Genomic DNA, 21,096 nt, shown 5'->3' on the forward strand with positions numbered 1-21,096 from the left:
TAAGGAAGAACTGTCTAACAGGTGAGGGCTGTCTGTAGATTGGCTGAAGGCCTAAGGAAGTGGCATTATTCTAAGAAAACAGCTTGTCGGCCGGGCGTGGTGGCTCATACTTGTAGTGAGCCACCAGCACTTTGGGAGGCCAAGGCAGGTGGATCACGAGGTCAAGAGATCGAGACCATCCTGGCCAAGATGGTGAAACCCGTTTCTACTAAAAATACAAAAATTAGCTGGGTGTGGTGGTGCATGCCTGTAGTCCCAGCTACTCGAGAGGCTGAGACAGGAGAATCACTTGAACCCAGGAGGCGGAGGTTGTGGTGAGCCAAGATTGCACCACTGCACTCCAGCCTGGTGACAGAGCAAGACTGTCTCAAAAGAAAAGAAGGAAGGAAGGAAGGGGAAGAAAAAGAAAGAGAGAGAGAGAAAGAAAAGAAAAGAAAGAAAGGAAGGAAGGAAGGAGAGAGAGAGAGAAAGAAGGAAGGAAGGAAGGAGAAAGAGAGGAAGGAAGAAGAGAGAAAGAAAAAGAAAGGAAAAAAAGAAAAAGAAGGAAAGAAAGAAAGAAAGAAAAGAAAGACGGCTTGTCAAAAGGCTGTAGTGGGCTGCCTGGTTGCTCTAGATCAGTGTTACTCAAAGGATCTTTTTTTCCGTTATGCTTTTCTCCTCCTGTGTGTTGACTTACAAAAAATGTATTTTCCTCCCAGTCTGTCATGTTACTTTTGTGTGTATACAAATTGAGATAAAATTTACCCTTTTAAAGCATACGGTTCAGTGGTTTTTAGTATATTCACAAGGTTGTGCAACCATCACCACTATCTAATTTTAGAACACTTTTTTCTTATCCCCTGAAGGAAACTTCCAGCCTGTTAGCAGTCTTTCCTTATTCCCCCTCTCCACAGCCCCTGATAACCACTCATCTTTTTACTGCATATTCTAGATATTTCATATAAATTGACTCATACAATATTTGACCTCTTGTCTCTGTTTTCACTTAGCATATTGTTTTTAAGGTTCATCCTTAAAAACATGTCCTTGATACATGTCATAGTATGTATCAATACTTCATTCCATTGTGTGGCTTGTGATATTCTGTTGTATGAATGTACCACATTTTATTTATTCATTTATCAGTTGATGGAATTTGGGTTATTTTCACATTTTGGCTATTGTGAATAATGTTGCTATGAACATTTGTGTAGAAATTTTTGTGTGCATATATTTTCACATCTCGGGTGAAATTGCTGGGTCATATGATAACTTGACTTTTTGAGGAACTGTCAGACTGTTTTGGTAGCTGCATCATTTTATATTTCTACTAGTAATATACAAGGATTCCAATTTTCACCTCCTTGCCAATATTTTTTATTATTTGATTTTTATTATAGCCATCTTAGTGGGTGTGAAATGGTATTTCACTGTGATTTTTTATTTACATTTCCCTAATGATTGATGATGTTGATCATCTTTTCATATACTTTCGGCCATTTGTATATGCTCTTTGGAAAAATATCTATTCAGATCCTTTGCTAATTTTTACATTGGGTTGTCTTTTTTGTTGTTGTTGAGTTGTAAGGGTTCTTCGCGTATTCTGGACACTAAATCCTTATCAGATGTATGATTTGTAAATATTTTCTTCCATTCTATATGTTGTTTTTAGACTTTCTTAATAGTGCCATTTGAAACACAAGTTTTTAATTTCAGTAAGGTGCAATTTATCACTTTTTGCTTGATTGCTTGAGCTTTAAGTGTCGTATCTAAGAACCCATTGCCTCATCTAAAGTCACAAAGATTTGCACATATGTTTTCTTTGAGGAATTTTTAGTTCTTTGATCCATTTTGAGTTAATGTTTGTATATGATGTGAGGTAGGAATCCAAATAATTCCCACTTGTCCCAGCACTACTTTTTAAAAAGACCATTTTTCACCCATTGAATTGTCTTGGCACCCTTGTCAAAAATCAGTTGAGTATAAATGTACCGATGCCACTCAAAAGATCTTGTGCCATAATATAAATCAATGAACTGCTTCCCTCACAGGGAAGATCTTGCTGGGGGGAGAAAAAAGAGCTTAGTGATTTGATTGATTTATGTCCTGGAGCAAGCTCCTTATTTCCTTACCTTCTGGTAATAGTTTATCAACCAGCAGATGTTTGTGGACCACATTTTGAATAGCACTGCTCTATATCCTTGCTTCTTTAAGGGTTATTGACCAGCAAGATAGTTACACACCTATTAGAAACTTAGAATCTTAGGCCTATCCTAGGGCTAGTGGATTAGAATCTGCTTTTTAACAGGATCCCCACGTAATTCATACAGATATTAAAGTTTGAGCAGCACTATTCTAGAATCAGACTCTCGGTGACTTTAATAAGGGTCTGTTTAGTAAGTACAAGATTAATTAATAAGACTTAGGAAAGGGGCCAGGTGCAATGGCTCATGCCTATAAGCTCAGCACCAAGGAATAGTAAAGCAGAAGACATAATGCAGTGTTAGTGGCCAGGCACTGTGGCTCACACCTGTAATCCCAGCACTTTGGGAGGCTGAGGTGAGCAGATCACTTGAGGTCAGGAATTCGAGACCAGCCTTGCTAACATGGCAAAACCCCGTCTCTATTAAAAATATAAAAATTAGCCCAATGTGGTGATGCATACCTGTAATCCCAGCTACTTGGGAGTCTGAGGCATGAGAATTGATTGCTTGTACCCAGGAAGTGGAGGTTGCTGTGAGCTGAGATCACGCCACCACACTCCAGCCTGGGTGACAGAGTGACACTTTGTCTCAACAGCAACAAAAAAAGACTTGGGAAAAGTAGAATAAATATGGTTATAGGGAAGAGAAAAATAACTGGAACTTCTTTTATAGCAGAAGTCCGAAAAGGTCTCCAATAGACTCCAAGGCCAGCCTAGATCTCAAAGTGCTTTTTGTTTTACTATTGCACTGGACTTGATAGTTTTTGTTTGCCAGTAAATAACTCCTCTTGAAAGAATTATAAAGGAAATTTAGGATTATAGAGAGAAAAGGGGAGAGGGAATAGTAAAGCAGAAGACATTTATAATGCAATCTTGGTGGCTGGGCACGATGGCTCACATCTGAAATCCCAGCACTTTGGGAGGCTGAGGTGAGTGGATCACCTGAGGTCAAGAGTTCGAGACCAGCCTGGCCAACACGGCGAAACCATGTGTCTACTAAAAATGCAAAAATTAGCCAGGAGTGGTGACATGCGCCTGTAATCCCAGCTACTCAGGGTGCTGAGGCAGGAGAATCACTTGAAACCTGGGAGGCGGAGGTTGCAGTGAGCTGAGATTGTACCACTGCACTCTAGCCTGGGTGACAGAGCAAGACTCCATCTCAAAAAAAAAAAAAAAAAAAAGCAATCTTGAGAGAAATAAACTAATTCTAGACCTTAGAACTGCTTTCTTTCATCTTTAAGAAGGAGCTGAAATTTGCTTAAGAGGTTCTGTGGAACCGTAGTGTGATCCCAGAAGTAGACAGCAATAGTGCTGAGTCATAAAGTCAGAAAAAGTAGAATGTTTGAAAGGAGGGTCAAAGCAGGTAAAGATGCTTCTTTGGAAACTTACTATCTGCAAATGCAAGCAGTAAGCAAATCCATCATTATGGATTTGCATGTATTATGCTGAAGTTCCAAGGAAGGGTAGCCTGAGCTAATGACATATAGTTATATACAATGTTCATTTTTACTGTTTTGAAGTGAGTGACATGTTACTGATATGCAGTTTAGAATGCTGTATTTGTTTTCTTGAACATAAATATAAAGGTTTTCTTAGATATACTTAGAAATTGAGTCCTCTTTTTTTTCCCATAAGGCCTTAATTAAGATTCTTTACTAGGAATTCTTCTGTCACAGGAATTTTGAGGCTAGGGATAGTATACCATGCTGCGCTTCAAGCACCATTAATTAAGGTGCCAGATAAACCTGGGATTCGGGATAATCTATAGGACCTGGGTTGAAGGCCTGGTTTTCAAAACTGGTAGCTTTTGCATGTATATATGAAAAACGTTTTTCACTGCTTCAAGCAGTTAAATATGAAAATGAATAAGGTAACTACAAACCATTTAAAAATATCTATTTAATAAAGCAGGTCTTCTAACAGTTTTTCAATACTTTATTAATGTTGTTTAATGATAGTTTAAAATTAAAGCTTAAAATAACATAAACTCTTTAAACTTATCACTGCTTAAATCATGTAGTAGTGATCTTATCTATGGTTTAACTGAACATTCCCCACTTCCCTGAAAATCACATTTTGACTAATACTCATCATAATTCTGTTACTCCAAATAATAGTTGTAGGCAAGGGCAGCAAAGCATCTTTCCCTCATCCTGCCTTTTTCTGAGTAAGCAGGTTGTAGCTGAGGTATTCCCTATGTGGTTCCATTCTATACCTCTACATCCATTTCTGTGCTGTAAGCCTGGATCTGGTCTTCTAACCAAAATCAGAGGAAGGCTTGGCACTCTCTGGCCTGTTGCTGCTGAGAACAGGGCAGGAGCTACTGCCAGTATACCTTAAATGTGAGTCAGTCTCAACTCGTGCTAAGATTTTCTCTTGACCTTTTCTACGTTTCACAGCCATTCAAACAGATCTTCTCCATCAGAGTTATAAACTAGTGAAGTTTTACTCTAAAATCTGAGATGTTGCTGTATCATCAGGTCATTAAAGCCAAATGCCATTGTCTCTCTCCAAAGAGGGGGTCTTTTCTGCTTGGACATATCTCAGGATCTCTGCAGAAGAGAAAATGAACAGCAATTCGGACTTGAACTGTTTAGCAAACATCTTGGCAAACTGCAAGGTGCCATCTGCAGATGTTGATTATCCAGTTTTGGTCCTTTAATGCCTCTTTACCTCCTATTGTCTTGTGTTAGTCCATCTGTATTACTATAACAAAGTACCTGAGACTTGGGTAGTTTATAAAGAAGAGAAATTTATCTTCTTATTGTACTAGAGGGTAAGAAGTCCAAAATCATCAAGGTGCTGACAGGTTCAGTGTCTGGTAAGAGCCTGGTCTCTGCTTTCAAGATGGCGCCTTGAGCGCTGCTTTCTCTGGAGGGGATGCTTTGTCTTTACATGGTGGAAGGCAGAAGGACAAATGAGCCTAGCTAGTTCCCTCCAGCCCTTTTATAAAGTTGCTTATCCCATTCATGAGGGCTCTGCCCTCATGACTTAATCACCTTCTAAAGGCCCCACCTCTTAATACTATTGCATTGGGGATTTAAGTCTTAACATGAATTTTGGAGGGGACACAAGCCTTCAAACCATAGCATGGTTCTACCAATATTTTATTTGCTTTTTTCCAGATGCTTTTTATTATTCCTCTTAGGATGAGACCAACTCAGAGGCAACATTGCTGATTCTTTTTAAATAGTTAGATGTAGGGACATGAGTCTTTCATTCATCCTTGAATATTTGGAGGATATGATCCTTACTTTGGTTTCAAAGAACTTCTCTCCAGTTCTTCCTACGTTCAGGAATGTGTAAATGGAAATGAGTTCTAGATGGGTTGATGATGAGATGGGAAAGCAGAGGGAAGGATAGGCCACTAAAATGTGAGTCCCAAAATCATTTTCTGTTTGGGAAAAACTTGAATTATAGAGACTGTGTGTCAGCTTCATCATCTCCCTTATGTATTATCCAAAGCAGATGCTGTAAGCCTTTTGTCTCATCAGACTTCTTTGTCATTCCTATACATTTAGGAAATGACCTTGTTCTCTACCAAAAATAAAACAACAGATCCAAACTCATTTGAGTTCTCTTTTTCTTCCGCCTTAAACCAGCATGTACAGCCATCCTTGCCTCCTTCCTGCTTGCCAGGGGGAAAAAAAAAAGTTATTCTAAGACCGGTCCCTTGAACAGTACTCTTAATCCCACCCTTCTGCTTATAGGACTTTTTCCGTCAATTATCATCATCCTGTCCTGTATCTTAAAGCTCTCTTCTCTTGGCTCCTTCCTCTTTCTGGTGCTCAGTTTTCTCCCATTCTAAACACCCTTTCCCCTCAGTGCTGCTGCCTTAGGCACAAATGTTCTGCAAGAGTAATCTGTAGACCCTGGCCCTACTTGCTCAACTCTCATTCATTGCAAGTCCAGTTTCATTCTCACCACCATCCCATCCGTTCTCTGAAACTACTCTCACATAAGTCTCCAGTGACTTCCATCTGCCAATACCAAAGCCTTTCTACTTTTGTCTGAACTTTTGTTGCAGCTACCATTTCTGAGGCAATAGTCATTCACAATCCATCACTCAGAGGAAGACTCAAATGAGTTTTAACTTTGATGCCCAGGGTTCAGGTGTATTCACTTCATACCGTGGGGTTTTTTTCTTGTTTTGTTATGAAATTTGTTTTTCACTGTAAACAGCTGAATCTAATTAGAGTGGTGGTAGTTTCTGTTCTCATGGTCCAAACTGCTAAGTTTGTATGGTGACTCTCAGGGGACCACATGTTTTCCTTCCCCCTGACCTTTTTGAAACAAAAGTCGGACAATTTATTAAAACTAGTTTAAAAAATAAAACCTTACCTTGCATTTGTGCGAAAATCATATCACCCAGCTTGCCTTCTTTTTCTTTCCTCAACTTACTTCTTAATTACCTTGGTTTTGAATATCATCATTACAAAGAGCTGCCTCTCTGGAGATGTTGAAAGGACTATACCAAAATGTGAGGCCACTTCCAGTTCCTAGATGGGTCCTGACACATAGGAGGTGCTCAACAAATGTTAGTTGGATGAATGAATTCATCCAAGCAGCCCTAAGAGATCACATGCAGTTCCAACTGAAGAGCTGGAAACATGCCCATCTTATATCCCAGTTGGTTGGCTTGAAAGGCCTAATTATGAACAAAATGCTTAGGTCTGGAGCTATTGTAGTCCCTTCAAGACTTTGTAAATACCTTTTTTTTGGAAGATTTCCCAAAGGGAAAAACAGTACGAACTATTTAAAAGTCAAGTTGAATTCATTTTTGCCCCTACAACCAGGAAAAACATCAATTTTATTTTTCTTAATTAGAAGTTCACATATTTAAGTAGTTCATACGGTCTCTCTACTCTTTACCCCCTGCAGTGTTTCTGGAGAGGGTAGTCTTTGCTTCTAGTTTGCATGGAGCATTGATGCAGTAAGCAAGTAGGCACTCTGTGCATTTGACTCTAGAATTTAGGTTCTGGAGTGTGCTCTGGTTTAGTAGGGTTATGGAATTGCTATTGAAGATCTAGCTGTGAATCTCAGGGACCACTGGAAACCTGTTCTTGACTTTGCTCCTTAGTCTTCTCTGTCAACACTGTATCATCTCTGTATTTAAATTATCTGTGCTAATGGAACTGACTGGCTATTTGTGTCCTATTGGCATCTGAAACTAACAATATATTTCTCATCTCTTATTCACAGAGGGACCTTTCAGGGCACAAGAATATTGTGGGTTACATTGATTCTAGTATCAACAACGTGAGTAGCGGTGATGTATGGGAAGTGCTCATTCTGATGGACTTTTGTAGAGGTATGTATATGAACCATTCCCTTAAGCTGTCATTTCTCTAGCATTTTGATTGTCATGGTTAGGGGGGTCATTTCACTTAATGTGCACTGCACTCTATGGTATGTTCTGGTTTGACAGATGAGAAAACTAAAAGATACAGTCTGCTGTCAACTCTTAGTTATTCTTATAATGGTACAAATGTAGATAATATAAAACTCCATTTTTGTTAGGTTTAGGAAGGTTTGGTGTTTGTATATAAATGAGGATGTGTAAGAATGAGAATGAATATGTTCTTTGTGATGCTTTATAACAAATGATGAAGGCACATAATAAAGACTCAACTCCAGATGGATGAAAGAAACAGTGCAGCTTCCCCAACTCCCTCACTTGTGTGTTCTCTTTCCCACTCATGCCATCATTCATGTGTTACGGGGTAAAAGCATCCTTTTTGTCTAATGGAAGTGGCCCTCCTGTCCTTACTCTAAGGCTGTAATTCCTAGTAAGGTGAGGCTATATTCAAATGATGCAGCTGTTAACCATGGAGTAAAGTCATTGAAAGCTTCAAGTTTCAAAAAACCATTTATCTTGGGAAATTCAGACTGTAGCATGAATTTTTTCAGAGTTAATTGCATTTTATGTAACCATTGTTCGGAGGTTTGGCTTAGGTCAGTGCCTTACTGTTTGGTGCTGTGTTTTGTAATCACCCTTAGTTCCATTAACATTTTCTTTACACTTAAGATACTATCCATAGGCCGGGCGCGGTGGCTCATGCCTGTAATCCCAGCACTTTGGGAGGCCAAGGCGGGTGGATCATGAGGTCAAGAGATCGAGACCATCCTGGTTAACATGGTAAAACCCTATTTCTACTAAAACTACAAAAATTAGCTGGGCATGGTGGTGCGCACCTGTAGTCCCAGCTACTCGGGAGGCTGAGGCAGCAGAATCACTTGAACCCAGGAGGTGGAGGTTCCAGTGAGCTGAGATCACGCCACTACACTCTAGCCTGGCAACAGAGTGAGACTCTGTCTCGAAAAAAAGAAGATACTATCCGTAAATTAAATATGTTGCTAATCCCAAAAATGTGATGTTAACCAGTAATTTTAGCCCTTACTGTATTAACTATTTACCTGATTTCCTAAAGTACTACCAAATTTGAACTTGACCGTTTGTTTCCTCCTGCTCATTCCTTTTTGGATACTAAAATGTTTAGAGATCAGGCAGTAGGAACATCCAGGCATCTGGATAATGTTGTAAGTGAGGTCATCAATCTTTTGGTCCTGGAGATTAATTGTTGGCGGTACCATTTTTGCAAGCCAAGCAGTAAGCAGTGAAGCCGGAGAGACTAAGCTGTTCTTGAAGTTCAGACTATAAAACCATCTTCTTCCTGCTCCCTGGACCTATTGTGCCATCTGATTCTTACTAAAAGATATGGCAAGTTGAGGCTGTGGCCATGTCTCATACACAACGAACACAATATAACCAGGCAACTACAGCAGGACCATATTGTCAGTTCTACTAACCTTGAAGACATAATGAGGGCAGCTCACATCTGGGGTGCTTTATAAAATAAAGAAACTGTTTTTGATGCATTAGAGGAGACACTGAATTATAAGAAAACAAATCCCAAGCTGGGAGTCAAGACAACTAGGTTTTAATCCTGACTCAGTCAGTGATCAGCTCTGTTACCTTAGTCCAGACTGCTTCTCTTTGGACAGCCGTTCATTCTCTTAGACTAAATGACAAGTCCGAATGTTTATAACCTCTCCTTTGCCCTGTACGTACCCCCTCAGGTGGCCAGGTGGTAAACCTGATGAACCAGCGCCTGCAAACAGGCTTTACAGAGAATGAAGTGCTCCAGATATTTTGTGATACCTGTGAAGCTGTTGCCCGCCTGCATCAGTGCAAAACTCCTATTATCCACCGGGACCTGAAGGTACAGACCACACTCTTTCATTACAGGCATTCTTACTCAATATTTTCTGTCTGCCCCAGGGATGGAGTAGATACTGTGGGGATATGAGAGAAATTTAAGATATGGTCCCTGTTTTTATGTTTATATTCTGCCTGAGGAGAGAAAATAACAAAGGAAAAAGTACAGTACAGGTGTAAGTTTTATTACTTAAGCAGCCTCTAGAATTCTTTATAATTATCACATGCCTGAGCCTGTGTTGTTTTTGTTTTTCCTGATATACTCCCCCCACTTTTTCAGGATTGTGAAAAATAATACTTTTAATTTAAATACTTAGTAAACAGTGATGCTTGATTTTTAAAGTCTTATTTCATATTTTGCAAAATCAACTAATTGATTTTTTTTAATTGTCCTAATTGCCATCACCTTGCACCGTGCCCTTCATATTGTAGTCACTTGACAATGTTTGTTGAATGGAATTGGCACCTTGTTAGGGTTCATCTTAGCATGTATTGGGCACCAATTACGTGCCATGTACTCTCCTACGTTTTATGTACAGTGTCTCTTCAGGGGGAGACGTTCTTTGTTACATTTTATAGTTGAGGAAACTAAGGAGCAGGGAGGTTATGTGACTTGCCTAAGGTCATATAACTAGGAAGGACAGTGCCAGAATTTGAATCCAGCCCTTCAGATTCTAAATTACAATTTCTTTTCATTCTACCTGTGTTTCAGGAAACATGCTTCATAGCTAATAACTTGAATCAGCATCCCCTAGCGTGCTTGTTAAATGCAGGCTGGTAGGTTCCACACTGAATCTCTTGGGCCAAAATTTTGGTAGTGACATCAGGGAAGCCCAAGAAGCCATATCTTAATAAGAACACTGGGTGGTTTTTGTATACTCTAAAGGTTTTGGGATAAAGCAGCATACCTGCATTTCTTTTATTTCTTAACTTCTTTAAAAAATTGAGACATAATTCACATACTATAAAATTTACTCCTTTAAAGTATATAATTCAGGCCAGGCGTGGTGGCTCATGCCTATAATCCCAGCACTTCGGGAGGCCAAGGCGGGCAGATCACTGGAGATCAGGAGTTCGAGACCAGCCTGGCCAACATGGCGAAACCCCGTCTCTACAAAAAATACAAAAATTAGCCGGGCGTGGTAGCGCATGCCTATAGTCCCAGGTACTCAGGAGGCGGAGGCATGAGAATCACTTGCACCTGGGAGGCAGGGGTTGCAGTGAGCGGAGATCACGCCACTGCACTCCAGCCTGGGCAACAGAGCGAGACTCTGCCTCAAAAAAAAAAAAAAGTATAAAATTCAGCAGTTTTTAATATACTACTATCTAATTCCAGAACATTTCATCATCCCCAAAAGAAACGCTGTATCCATTAGCAGTCCCTATTCTCTCTCCCCTTTCCCTCTCCCCTGGCAACCCCTAATCTACTTTCTGTCTCTGTATTTTCATGTTCTGAATATTTCATATAAATGGAATCATAATATGTGACCCCTTCTGTCTGACTTTTTCACTTAGCGTAATGTTTTCAAGGTTCGTCAATGTTGTATTATGTATCAGTACTTCATTTTCATAGTTTCATAATATTCTGTTGTATGGATGTACCACATTTTGTTTATCCATTCATTCACTGATGAACATTCGAGTTGTTTTCACTTTTTGGCTATTATGAATAATAACGCTGCTATGAACATTCATGTACCAGTCTTTGTGTGGACATATGTTTTGAATTCTTATAGGTATATACCTAGGGGTAGATTGCTGGGTCATATAGTAGCTCTGTGTTTAACTTTTTGAGGATCCTTCAAACCGTTTTCCAAAGTAGCTACACTATTTTACATCCATCGGCAATACGTGAAGGTTCCAGTTTCTCTACATCATTGCCAACACTTGTTATTGACCTTTTTTGTTTTAGCCATCCTAGTGGGTATGAAGTGACATCCTGGCATTTCTATATTAAGGCAGTTAGCTTACAGGAGAATGAGTGTATACCTCCTAAAGGCTTAGATAGCTTTCTCTAGTGTACCTCTGCCCACAATCAGCCCTTTTTTTCTGAGTAGAAATAGAGGAATGTGGCCGGGCGTGGTGGCTCATGCCTGTAATCCCAACACTTTGGGAGGCTGAGGCGGGTGGATCACCTGTGGTTAGGAGTTCGAGACCAGCCTGGTCAACATGGTGAAGCCCCATCTCTACTAAATACAAAAAATTAGCTGGGTGTGGTGGCTGGCACCTGTAATCCCAGCTACTTAGGAGGCTGAGGCAGGAGAATTGCTTGAACCCAGGAGGCGGAGGTTGCAGTGAGCCGAGATTGTGCCACCACACTCCAGCCTGTGTGACAGAGCGAGACTGTCTCAAAAAAAAGAAGGCGAGGGGGGCGGGGAATGCATGTTGTTGAATATTTATTATAACCTTAGCATAGTACAAGTGCATAATTCTGTGGGGATGGGACAAATATAACATTGTTCCTACCCTCAAGATATTCAAAGTATTGTTGGTAAGAAGATATCAATGAAATATTTAGACTTGAAATAGAAATAGATGAAATACAAAACTCTGTAGAAGAAAATGATGAATAGAAGATAATCAAGGGGTTTAATGTATGGCCAGATAGTGAGATCAGGCATTGGTGATTGGAATTTTCTGGAAAAGCGGGATTTTGAAGGCCTGACAGGAAATAAGTGGTCACAAAGAGGATGAAGAACATTCTGGGCAGAGAGCAGAGCCAGAGGGCTGCCTGCAAAAGGGAACAGCAAGATGTGTGGGGATGAGAAGGTGGGTCGGGGCTCCATTGTGTGGCCAGTTGCAGACCAGGCTAGAGTGACCGCAGGCATTGCTCTGAGTATGTATTCACACTATTCCTAGTTGCCTTTAACAATGAGTAAAATTTTTGTTTAAATCCTGTTAGCATGTATTTCAGAACAGGCAGTGGTACCAAAACTTAAGGACCTGACCCCTGGCCTTGCTGCCTGCCTTGGAGAAGAGTGTGAGAGGCATAGAAATAGGGGAGAAATGTGGCTGGTAGGCCCTGCTCTTATGATCCATGTGACCTTGTGCCTCTCTGTAGCCCCATTCTGCACCCCTTCCATGTCAAATGGGGTTAGAGTTCATCCTGCGGACTCTGACTCTGCACCACCGTGTGACTGATACTGACGGAATTACAAGTGCTGTGAGAGGTGAGCATAGGCAGCTTCTTCCGTATTGCCAAATGCAGAGGACATTTTCCAGTCCCTGTCTTATTGCCCCTGTGGCTTCCGGCTCCTTTGTGACTGCCTCTCCCTTGACCTCTATGACAGTGTCTTCTCTCCAGCTCCTCCTTCCCAGGCTCCTTGGCTTTCTTCTCAAATCACTAGCCTCTCCGAGCCTGAGTTTCGTCACCTGTAAAGTGGAGCTAACAGCACCTGCTCTGTTAGGGTGGTGGTGAGGTTGAATGAGGGAGTGCTTATCAATCTCTAGGCACATCCCTGGCATGGTAAATGCCTGTATGGGCTCAGAGTTGAGAACAAGGGAAAGAGGCAGAGGGACATAGAGGATCCTTTTAGAAAGTAATATTCCCATGTTCTCAGAGTCTTCCTTTATATTAACTTTGTTTTTTGTTTTTTTTTTTTGAGATGAAGTCTTGCTCTCTTGCCCAGGCTGTAGTGCAGTGGCACACTCTCGGCTCACTACACCTGTCACCTCCCAGGTTCAAACGATTCTCATGCCTCAGCCTCCCGAGTGGCTGGGATTACTGGTGCCTGCCACCACGCGTGGCTAATTTTTATATTTTTAGTAGAGACGGGGTTTCACCATGTTGGCAAGACTGGTCTCGAACTCTTGACCTCAAGTGATCTGCCTGCCTTGGCCTCCCAAAGTGCTGGGATTACAGGCATGGGCCACCATGCCTGGCCTTCTTTATATTAATTTTTAAACACTTAATGGATTAAGTGAAGCCTGAATGATAGTCATGTCATACCAGTAAATAACACCTGTCCAGCTTACGTAGTTAACCAGGATAGCACTGCCTGGTGACATTCCCCGTGCTACAGTGAGGTGCTGGGTCAGCATCACCCAGTGATGGGGCCCTAGAGACAGAGCTCATTGTCTTGCCTGGGATGCTGAGTAGGTCAGTGGGAGGGCTAAGGCAGCAGGCCCTAGCCTCTTCCTTCACTGCACTGAACAGCCCACGAGATGTTTCAGCAGGGGAATGCGGAGCAAAGTGGAATGAAAGGCTGAGTGAGGTTACCAGGCTCTTTTCCCCAGCCAGCCCTCAGTGCTTTACCCCTTGCACCTCAGTGCGCCTTAGAGGGAGGCAGCTCAATGCTGGACACACAGTAGTTGGCCTTCTGTATCTGATGTTCTATATCTGCAGATTCAACCATCTGTGGATGAAGAATACACACAGTTGTCCCCCATTATCTGTGGGTTTTGATGCATGGTTGGTTGCATGGAGGGAGATGTGAAACCTGCAGATAAGGAGAGCTGATTGTATTGGACTCTGTGGTTGTGTTTTCATCAATATTGAAGATCATCAGGCATGCTGCCAATTTGTTCACTGTGGTTCAGGAGACTTTTTCTCCTCTACCTTGGATATAGGGACCATGGGAAGAGGCCTGGATTATGATTGTTGCAGAGAAGTCCTGGTCGCTGTTGTTTTTAGTCATTGACTCCCCAGATCTTACACTAGATGCCATCTAGATGCTTTCATTAGCACGTTAGATTTTATTGCTGTCTGCTAGTATGTCCGTGGTGGGCAGTTACAGTTGCCTGCTGCACCTGCAGCTTCCCCAGGTGCTCCTGTTCACCCTGGCTGTGTCGTTGCATCACATAGTCTCAGCCACTCTGAGCTCCATGTCACTGTGGGAACCAGCCACCACAATCCTAGCAGTAGTCAGGGCCAAAGAGTTCTCTATTTTCCTGTTTTCCAGAGAAAATGCTAGTTGCTTCTCTGTGAGCAGGATTTCCATTTGGTGAGAAGGTGCCACTGTGAATAAAAGTTAGTAGGATGAGGGAAAGAGTGCAGGCCAGGCCTACCTTGGGCCTTGTAGAGCCAGCGCCACTCTGCCTATGGGTGTGCTGGTTCACATGCAGAACTGAGGAAAGCCCCCTTGCCCTCCCTACTGCCTATGCAGTCTTTCCAGTGACAGAGGAAATACACTGAAAGTGGTCCCTGTCCTTAAGCAGCTTATGTTCTAAAAATAACCATAGCAGAAGCACTGTTCTATATTGAAGATCTCTCCTCTAATACATTAACACTTTAATCATTTTCCCCATTTTAAATTTTCATTTCTCTGAGAAAGATAAAGATCAGTATTGCAGGTCATGGTGTTGTAGATCTGGGAAGGTCACCTAAGCCAGCCCTCTTCTTTACCAGTGAGGAAACCTCCGCACAGAAAGGCTGTGACCTGCACAGGTAGTTGAGTGATCAAACTGGAACGGAGACCACAGTTTTTCACTCCTGTTTTATGTTGTTGTATTATACCGTGCTATTTGTCCAAGCACTTAAGAGAAGAAAGGGTTAAGGCTTAACGCGCACATTCATGTCGAAAGAGTCATAGATGTCTCCTCTTTTGTTAGAATAGAGATTTTGATCTCATGAAGTATAATAGGATGAAGATTCTTGTCCCATTTTTAGAAACACAGGTTTGAAAACCTGCATTCATCTAATCCTTCAAATTTTGCAGTGGCAATACATTCTCTGACTGAAATGCCTAATGCCATACCTGTTTGGAATAATATTGAGATGAAGAGGTCAGTAGGAGGTAGCCTCTTAGATCTTTTTGCTAAAGCTGTAAGCGGAGTTTGACAGTGACAACTTCAATTGCACTCTTAAGCTGAGAGGCTGGGAAATGGGGTCAGCAGCATCGCACTCTCAAAGAATGGAAAGGTTCGGGATTGTAAGCAGTGGTAACCAATCTTGAGCTTCACCCTAGGGACTTTGCCAAAAACAAAGTCCCTATGCAAATTCTCTGAAGCTTTCAGAAGGTGATGTATGACTGTCTAGTTGGTTTTCTACCTTCTTAATCTCACATAATCTGTCCACACCCGCTTACCCCTTTCCATCCCTGTTGATTTTTCTCTATACCCTGCCCTAGTCATCTCACACCCAGACTGTTGTACCTGCCCTTGTTGCCTTCCTTCTTTTCTTCTCCCTCAATTTTGCCAAGCTAATTTTCATAAAATGGCTGTCTTCATGTGCTGCTGACCTGAGAAAAATGCTGAATGGCACCCAAGTGCCCTTCCTCAGTCTGCTGTCTGTGTGCTTCTCTGGTCCTCTCCCTTTCTCCTTCCTCCTTCCTCGCCAATCTCAACTGTCCATCCCCCTTAATTGCACAATGCACATCAGCACGGTGGGTGAGGGTGTGGTCCTGGCAGTCCCGTGGCCTGAGCCTAAATCCTGCCCTACTATCCTGTGACCTCAGACAAGTTAGGTAACTTCTCTGGGCTCTTTTTTCTAATCTATTAAAGGAGACAGTAAGGCTTTGTAAGGATTATATGAAATACTCTAGGTAAAAGTGTGTGGAGCAGTGTCTGGCCCTTAATAAGTGCTGTTAGTTGCTACTGTTATTATCACTCTGGTTTCTATGCTTTGTTCCTGTTATTAGTTTCACTTTTTAAGCCCTTCACTTCCTCCATGGCTCCACATTATCTTGTCTCCCCTTTCCTGACAGCACTGGTTCATAATAGGTCCTTTCCCATGTTTTCAGCTTTCTTTGCAGTACCGGTGCCGTGCACAGCACTATTCCAGCCACAGTGGTCTGCCTCTGTGCCTCAGACCCTTCAGGCACATTCCCATCTCAGGGCCGTTGTGCTACCGTTTTCTGCTTGGAATGCTCTTCGCCCAGATGGCACATGGCTGCTCCTTCTTCATCCAGGTCTCTGTTCCCCTCAGAGAGACCTTCCCCGACTATACTATTTAAAATAGCATTCCTCGTTACCTTACATACATTCACCTGCTGCATTCTTATCATAATATTTATCACTACCAGGCAAGTGTAATTATTTTCTTCTTATCCCCCAACTGGACTGTAAGCTCTGTGAGAGGATAGACTTTGTTGTGTTCACAGCCTTATCCCTAGAGCCTAGAAAAGTTCTTGGCATATAGTAGGAGTTGAAACATGTTTCTTTTGTTTTTTAGTTTTTAATTTTTGTGGGTACATAATGGGTGTATATAGGAGTTATATGAGACATTTTGATACTGGCATGCAATGTGTAATAATCACATCAGGATGAGTAGGGTATCTACCACCTCAAGCATTTATCCTTTGTGTGAAACATGTTTCTTTGATAAATGTATGGTATAACAGCTTTTCTAGATGTACATTCCAGCATTAGAAGTGTAGAAACTGATTCAGAAAGGGAGTGCACACATACAATAGGAGAAGCATGGTTTTATATGAGCCCTGCCAGGTGCATGAGGCCGAGGAGGAAGATTGTTGCTGAATGATGCTGAATAAGTGATTTCATCGGCAACATTTAAGGGTCCCTGGCATGTGTACAGCACTGGACAAGGTGTTATGGGAGATGCATAGGCATAACACAGTGCCCTTTTCTCTCAAGTTTTATATTCTTACTTGGGAAGGCAAGCATAAATACATAAGAAGTTAAATACCAACCCACAGTGAAAGAAACATTGCCAAATTGTAAATGATTATCAGTGATTATTACCTACCAAAGGTTGGCAAAATTTATTTACAAAGGGCCAGATAATAAATATTTTATGTCTATCATAACTGCTCACTCTGCTGTCAGAGCTCAAAAGCAGCCATAAACTTTAGGATAAGTAACAAGTGGGCATGGTTTGATTTGGCCTGGAGGCCTTTGGCAGCCTCTCCTATTGACAGTAAATTCTGTAGATTTTGTGAACTGGTTGTGAAAGGTTTTTCTGAGGAGTTACAACTGGAGTGGAGAGTGAGCAGTTGAATAAAAGGAGCAATTGAATAAAAGGACAAATTAGGTTGTGTATGGAATGCTTAGGAGACATGGAACAAATCAGCCTGGCTAGTGTTTAGACACTTGGCTCCTTATTAACTAGATTTCTATTGTAGGGGCATTTCTGAACATAAAGCACCAAGAAAGTCCTGTCCTTAAGCTTGCACCCAATGCATTAGACAAGTATCATCTCCCCTACTATAGTTGGAAGTAAGGGTGGGGGCCTTGAGTAATTGCTCTGCTTCTAACCTGCTTCCTGTAGCAGGAATATAATTGCCTATCCTTTCTAGAGTGAGGTTGTTTAGGTTCACTTCCCAGCTGTACCAAATATTAGCTGTGTGACATTTAGCAAGTGACTTAATCACTCTGAGCCTCATTTTCTCCATCTGTGAGAGAAGGATAATAATCATATTGGGATTATGAGGAAGTAGTGGGATAATCCATGTAAAATGCTGAGTACAGTAGTACTGGCAATAATAAAGCTCAGAAAATGATGGCTGTTATTTTTATAACCTCTAAATTAGATTGAAAACATTAGCGTTGTTTTGTTGGAATTATTTTAAATTCCTAAAGTGTGTATATGCTCAGGAAGCTTAACTGTGTCACTTTGTGTAAATAGATTAAACTGGTGAGCTTTATAAAAAAGACATAGATGATGGAATTATTTGCTTGCCTCAGCCTTATCTCAAAGGAATGAATCTCTCCTAATCTTTCATAACCCTATGCTTAAGAATTGTTCATCATAGAACATACCTGTGCAGGTTGATGGCTGTAGTTCAAACTATCTATGTGGCTGGAAATTCCAAGGTCAAAATTACAGATTAAAGTGATTCCAGGGTAGTAGTGCCCCCAGCTACACCAGTATATCCTCTCTGGAAGAACAATAGACTTTAAACCCAGATCTCACAAGCTTTTTACAGATTAAGTTCCAAGGAACATAAGTTAACAAAAACAAAAAACTCCTCACAACACCACCATAAGCAAGGTTTAGTAGGAATGAGAAACAATAAACTGCAGAATCAGTTGACAGCAGAGACTTCAAATATTGGAATTTGCAGATACAAACTATAAAATATACTTAATGTAATTCTTAGAAGAATTAAAAGAAAGTATAGAAACAAGTATAGAAATTAGAGACTATTATAATTGACCAGTTGTTTTTAAAAGAGTCAGTAGTAGTACAGTAGTACGGCCTGGATATTTGGTGGCTCCTATCTTGCGCCTTACACACCAGGTTTGCACACACATGCACACACATATACAGTGTTTTTTGGTTTATTCCATTCAACATACATTTTTTATACCAAGCATTGTGTTAGGCACTAGGTAGAGAAGACCAAGAATATGATTACAAGAAGATGCTTATCTTTAAGGAGTTTATCTTTAAGAGTAGACTATTTTATAGTCTACTCTTGCCTTTCTTTTCCAAAGGTGGCCAGTCTTTGGAAGGCTGAAGACAAAAGACAATGGAGACTACAGTCTTAATGGCCTAACAAGATTTTTTGGCTGTCATTTTACTGCCCACACATAGCCAGGTTTGTCCTCCAGCATACCAGTCAGCTCAGTTCACCTAGACCCAAAATCAGTACACCTTGAGTACCATAGTGCCCACTATTTTGGAGTTGTCATTTCATTGTTAGAGTCCTTTGATACCAGGGATTTCTCTAGATTTGGGGTTTATAAGCTCCCTGCTGTGTAGAACTCCTAACTCACTGCCAAAGAATTCATTTATTTAAAAAATTAGGGCAATACATTAATAGGAAAACTGCCCATTTATCCCCATTTTATCACATTGAGAAGTAACTGAAACATAAACAATATTAATTCTGAATATCCTAACCTAGTGTAGTAAAGACATTTATATAAGTACTTATAAGGTCCAAGTGAAGTAATTCACATCATGAGAGAATGAAATACTGAAGGACAATAGGGAAAGAGTGACATTTTATCTGAGTGGGAGCCTGAAAGTTTCAAAAAGGACATGGCATTTGAACTGGGGTTTGAAACGAGATTTTGATAGTTGGCTAAGGAGGTGGGGATTGTGGAGGGCATCCTGGCCTAAAAGAAGAGCAAGAGCAAAGGCACAGGTCAGAGGCTTGAAAGTATGAGGATGGTTTCTGCAGAGGTGAGAAATGTGGCTGAAATTTACAAAAATGGCACTCTTGCATCCCCCACCGTGGAGTTTCCTCTTTTTGCCCTCTCCACCCACTTTTCCCTCTTACTCTGCATCTCCTGTGTTCCACTTGGGATGACCCCTGTTGAGATACTTGGAGAGGAATAACTTCCCTGTGCACATTAATAAGACTGCCAGAAATAAAATGTTTATTTATGTGACTGTGAAACCAAATTTTCACGTGCATTACTAAATGATATCTTGGAATGGGTGGTTGGGGAATGTTTTTCAGGTTGAAAACATCCTCTTGCATGACCGAGGCCACTATGTCCTGTGTGACTTTGGAAGTGCCACCAACAAATTCCAGAATCCACAAACTGAGGGAGTCAATGCAGTAGAAGATGAGATTAAGAAGTAAGCTTTTTCTCCTTTCATGGAGTTTTGTCCACAATCAGATGAGCAACTTTACCTTCAGCTTATGGATGAGAAGGTCAGGGTGGGGAGAGAATGGTGATAGTCAGTTGTCCTTCATCTCAGAGCATCATGTTCACAGTTGGGCTGTTTGACTTTAAGTGAAGAATGAGGAGGGGGTTTACAAGCATACATCAGAGTAAAAGGAGGGACTCTTAGAGCACTTTATCAGTGGTCCTGTGGTCATTGTACATAGATGTTTTGATTTATGATGTCACAGAGCCTATAAAAAGCTGAGAGTTGCACACACCATAAAAGTACTAACATGTTTTTAAGTATGATCACAACAACCATGACATTATCAGTCAGACAGATGTGCTTTTTACTGAACCCTAAATCGCTCCTTCCTTCCTGCTCATAAGGCGATCTAAGTGGAAATAGTGGTGAGTAGGTTATTAAAGTCTCTGCAGATACTGAATTACAGACTTTCATGAGAAAAAGCTTCTTTAGATTTGTGACTCCAATAAGAGCCTGACCCATTTTCTCCTCATGTCCACAGTGTTGGATTTTTTACAGGCAACAGCACTCGCTATTACTACTAATAAGTCAACAGTCTAGCCTGCACATCTACATCCTGATCTTCTCTGTCCTTTCATGCGTCACCCCAGACAACCATGCCTGGGGCAAGAAGAACCTGATCGACCCAAGGCCCTGAGGGATGCCTAGACCTGTCCCATCTGGGATCTAGAGACAAAAGCAGCATAAATCACATGCTTGGTAACACCAAGACACTCACTTTGAGGACGTGCTTATGCTACTTTTTTCTGGAGCAAGAGATAAAACTGTTATTTCAGCCTGATTCCAGGAGCAAAGATGAAGGGCTCTTGATTCCTTCCACTCCTCACCCCAGCCAGGGCCCACTTTCTGCTCTTCTCCAGAGTACCACAGTCGGTATTACATCTCTGTGTTGAGCCACATGTAAAGGCCATTTTAAAAACAACAAATTGACAAAATATAGTATCAGAATAAGAATTTTGAGAAGATTTTGTCATTTGAGGACCCAAGAAAAGTTGCTTTTAGACTTTATTTGATGCATTAGTGTCTGAGTCTCCACATGTTCTTAGACTAGGAGGACTGCTGCCAGAGGGCCATGGTGTGATGATATGATTGTACCAAGGACAGCCTTTCATTTTATCTCTACTAATATTTCATACTCTCTTCTGCAGATTGCTCCCAGGGATTCTGTTAATGTAAAAAGAAAAAAAA

The 21,096-nt window shown here is 41.2% G+C and overlaps 1 protein-coding gene across 24 annotated transcripts in view; it reads left to right on the forward strand.

Moving 5' to 3' along the window:
• The window catches only part of AAK1 (AP2 associated kinase 1), a 193,654-nt gene that overhangs the window by 97,375 nt on the left and 75,183 nt on the right, over positions 1-21,096 (forward strand). For all 24 annotated transcript variants that reach the window (XM_054474745.2, XM_063648624.1, XM_063648623.1 and 21 more), the window contains exons 4-6: positions 7,385-7,493; positions 9,263-9,405; positions 19,712-19,833. In XM_054474745.2, the coding sequence (XP_054330720.1) occupies positions 7,385-7,493; positions 9,263-9,405; positions 19,712-19,833 (374 nt within the window). The remainder of the gene's footprint in view (positions 1-7,384; positions 7,494-9,262; positions 9,406-19,711; positions 19,834-21,096) is intronic.

The sequence above is a fragment of the Pongo pygmaeus genome, chromosome 12 (genome assembly GCF_028885625.2).
Source record: "Pongo pygmaeus isolate AG05252 chromosome 12, NHGRI_mPonPyg2-v2.0_pri, whole genome shotgun sequence".
Taxonomy (NCBI): Eukaryota; Metazoa; Chordata; class Mammalia; order Primates; family Hominidae; genus Pongo; species Pongo pygmaeus.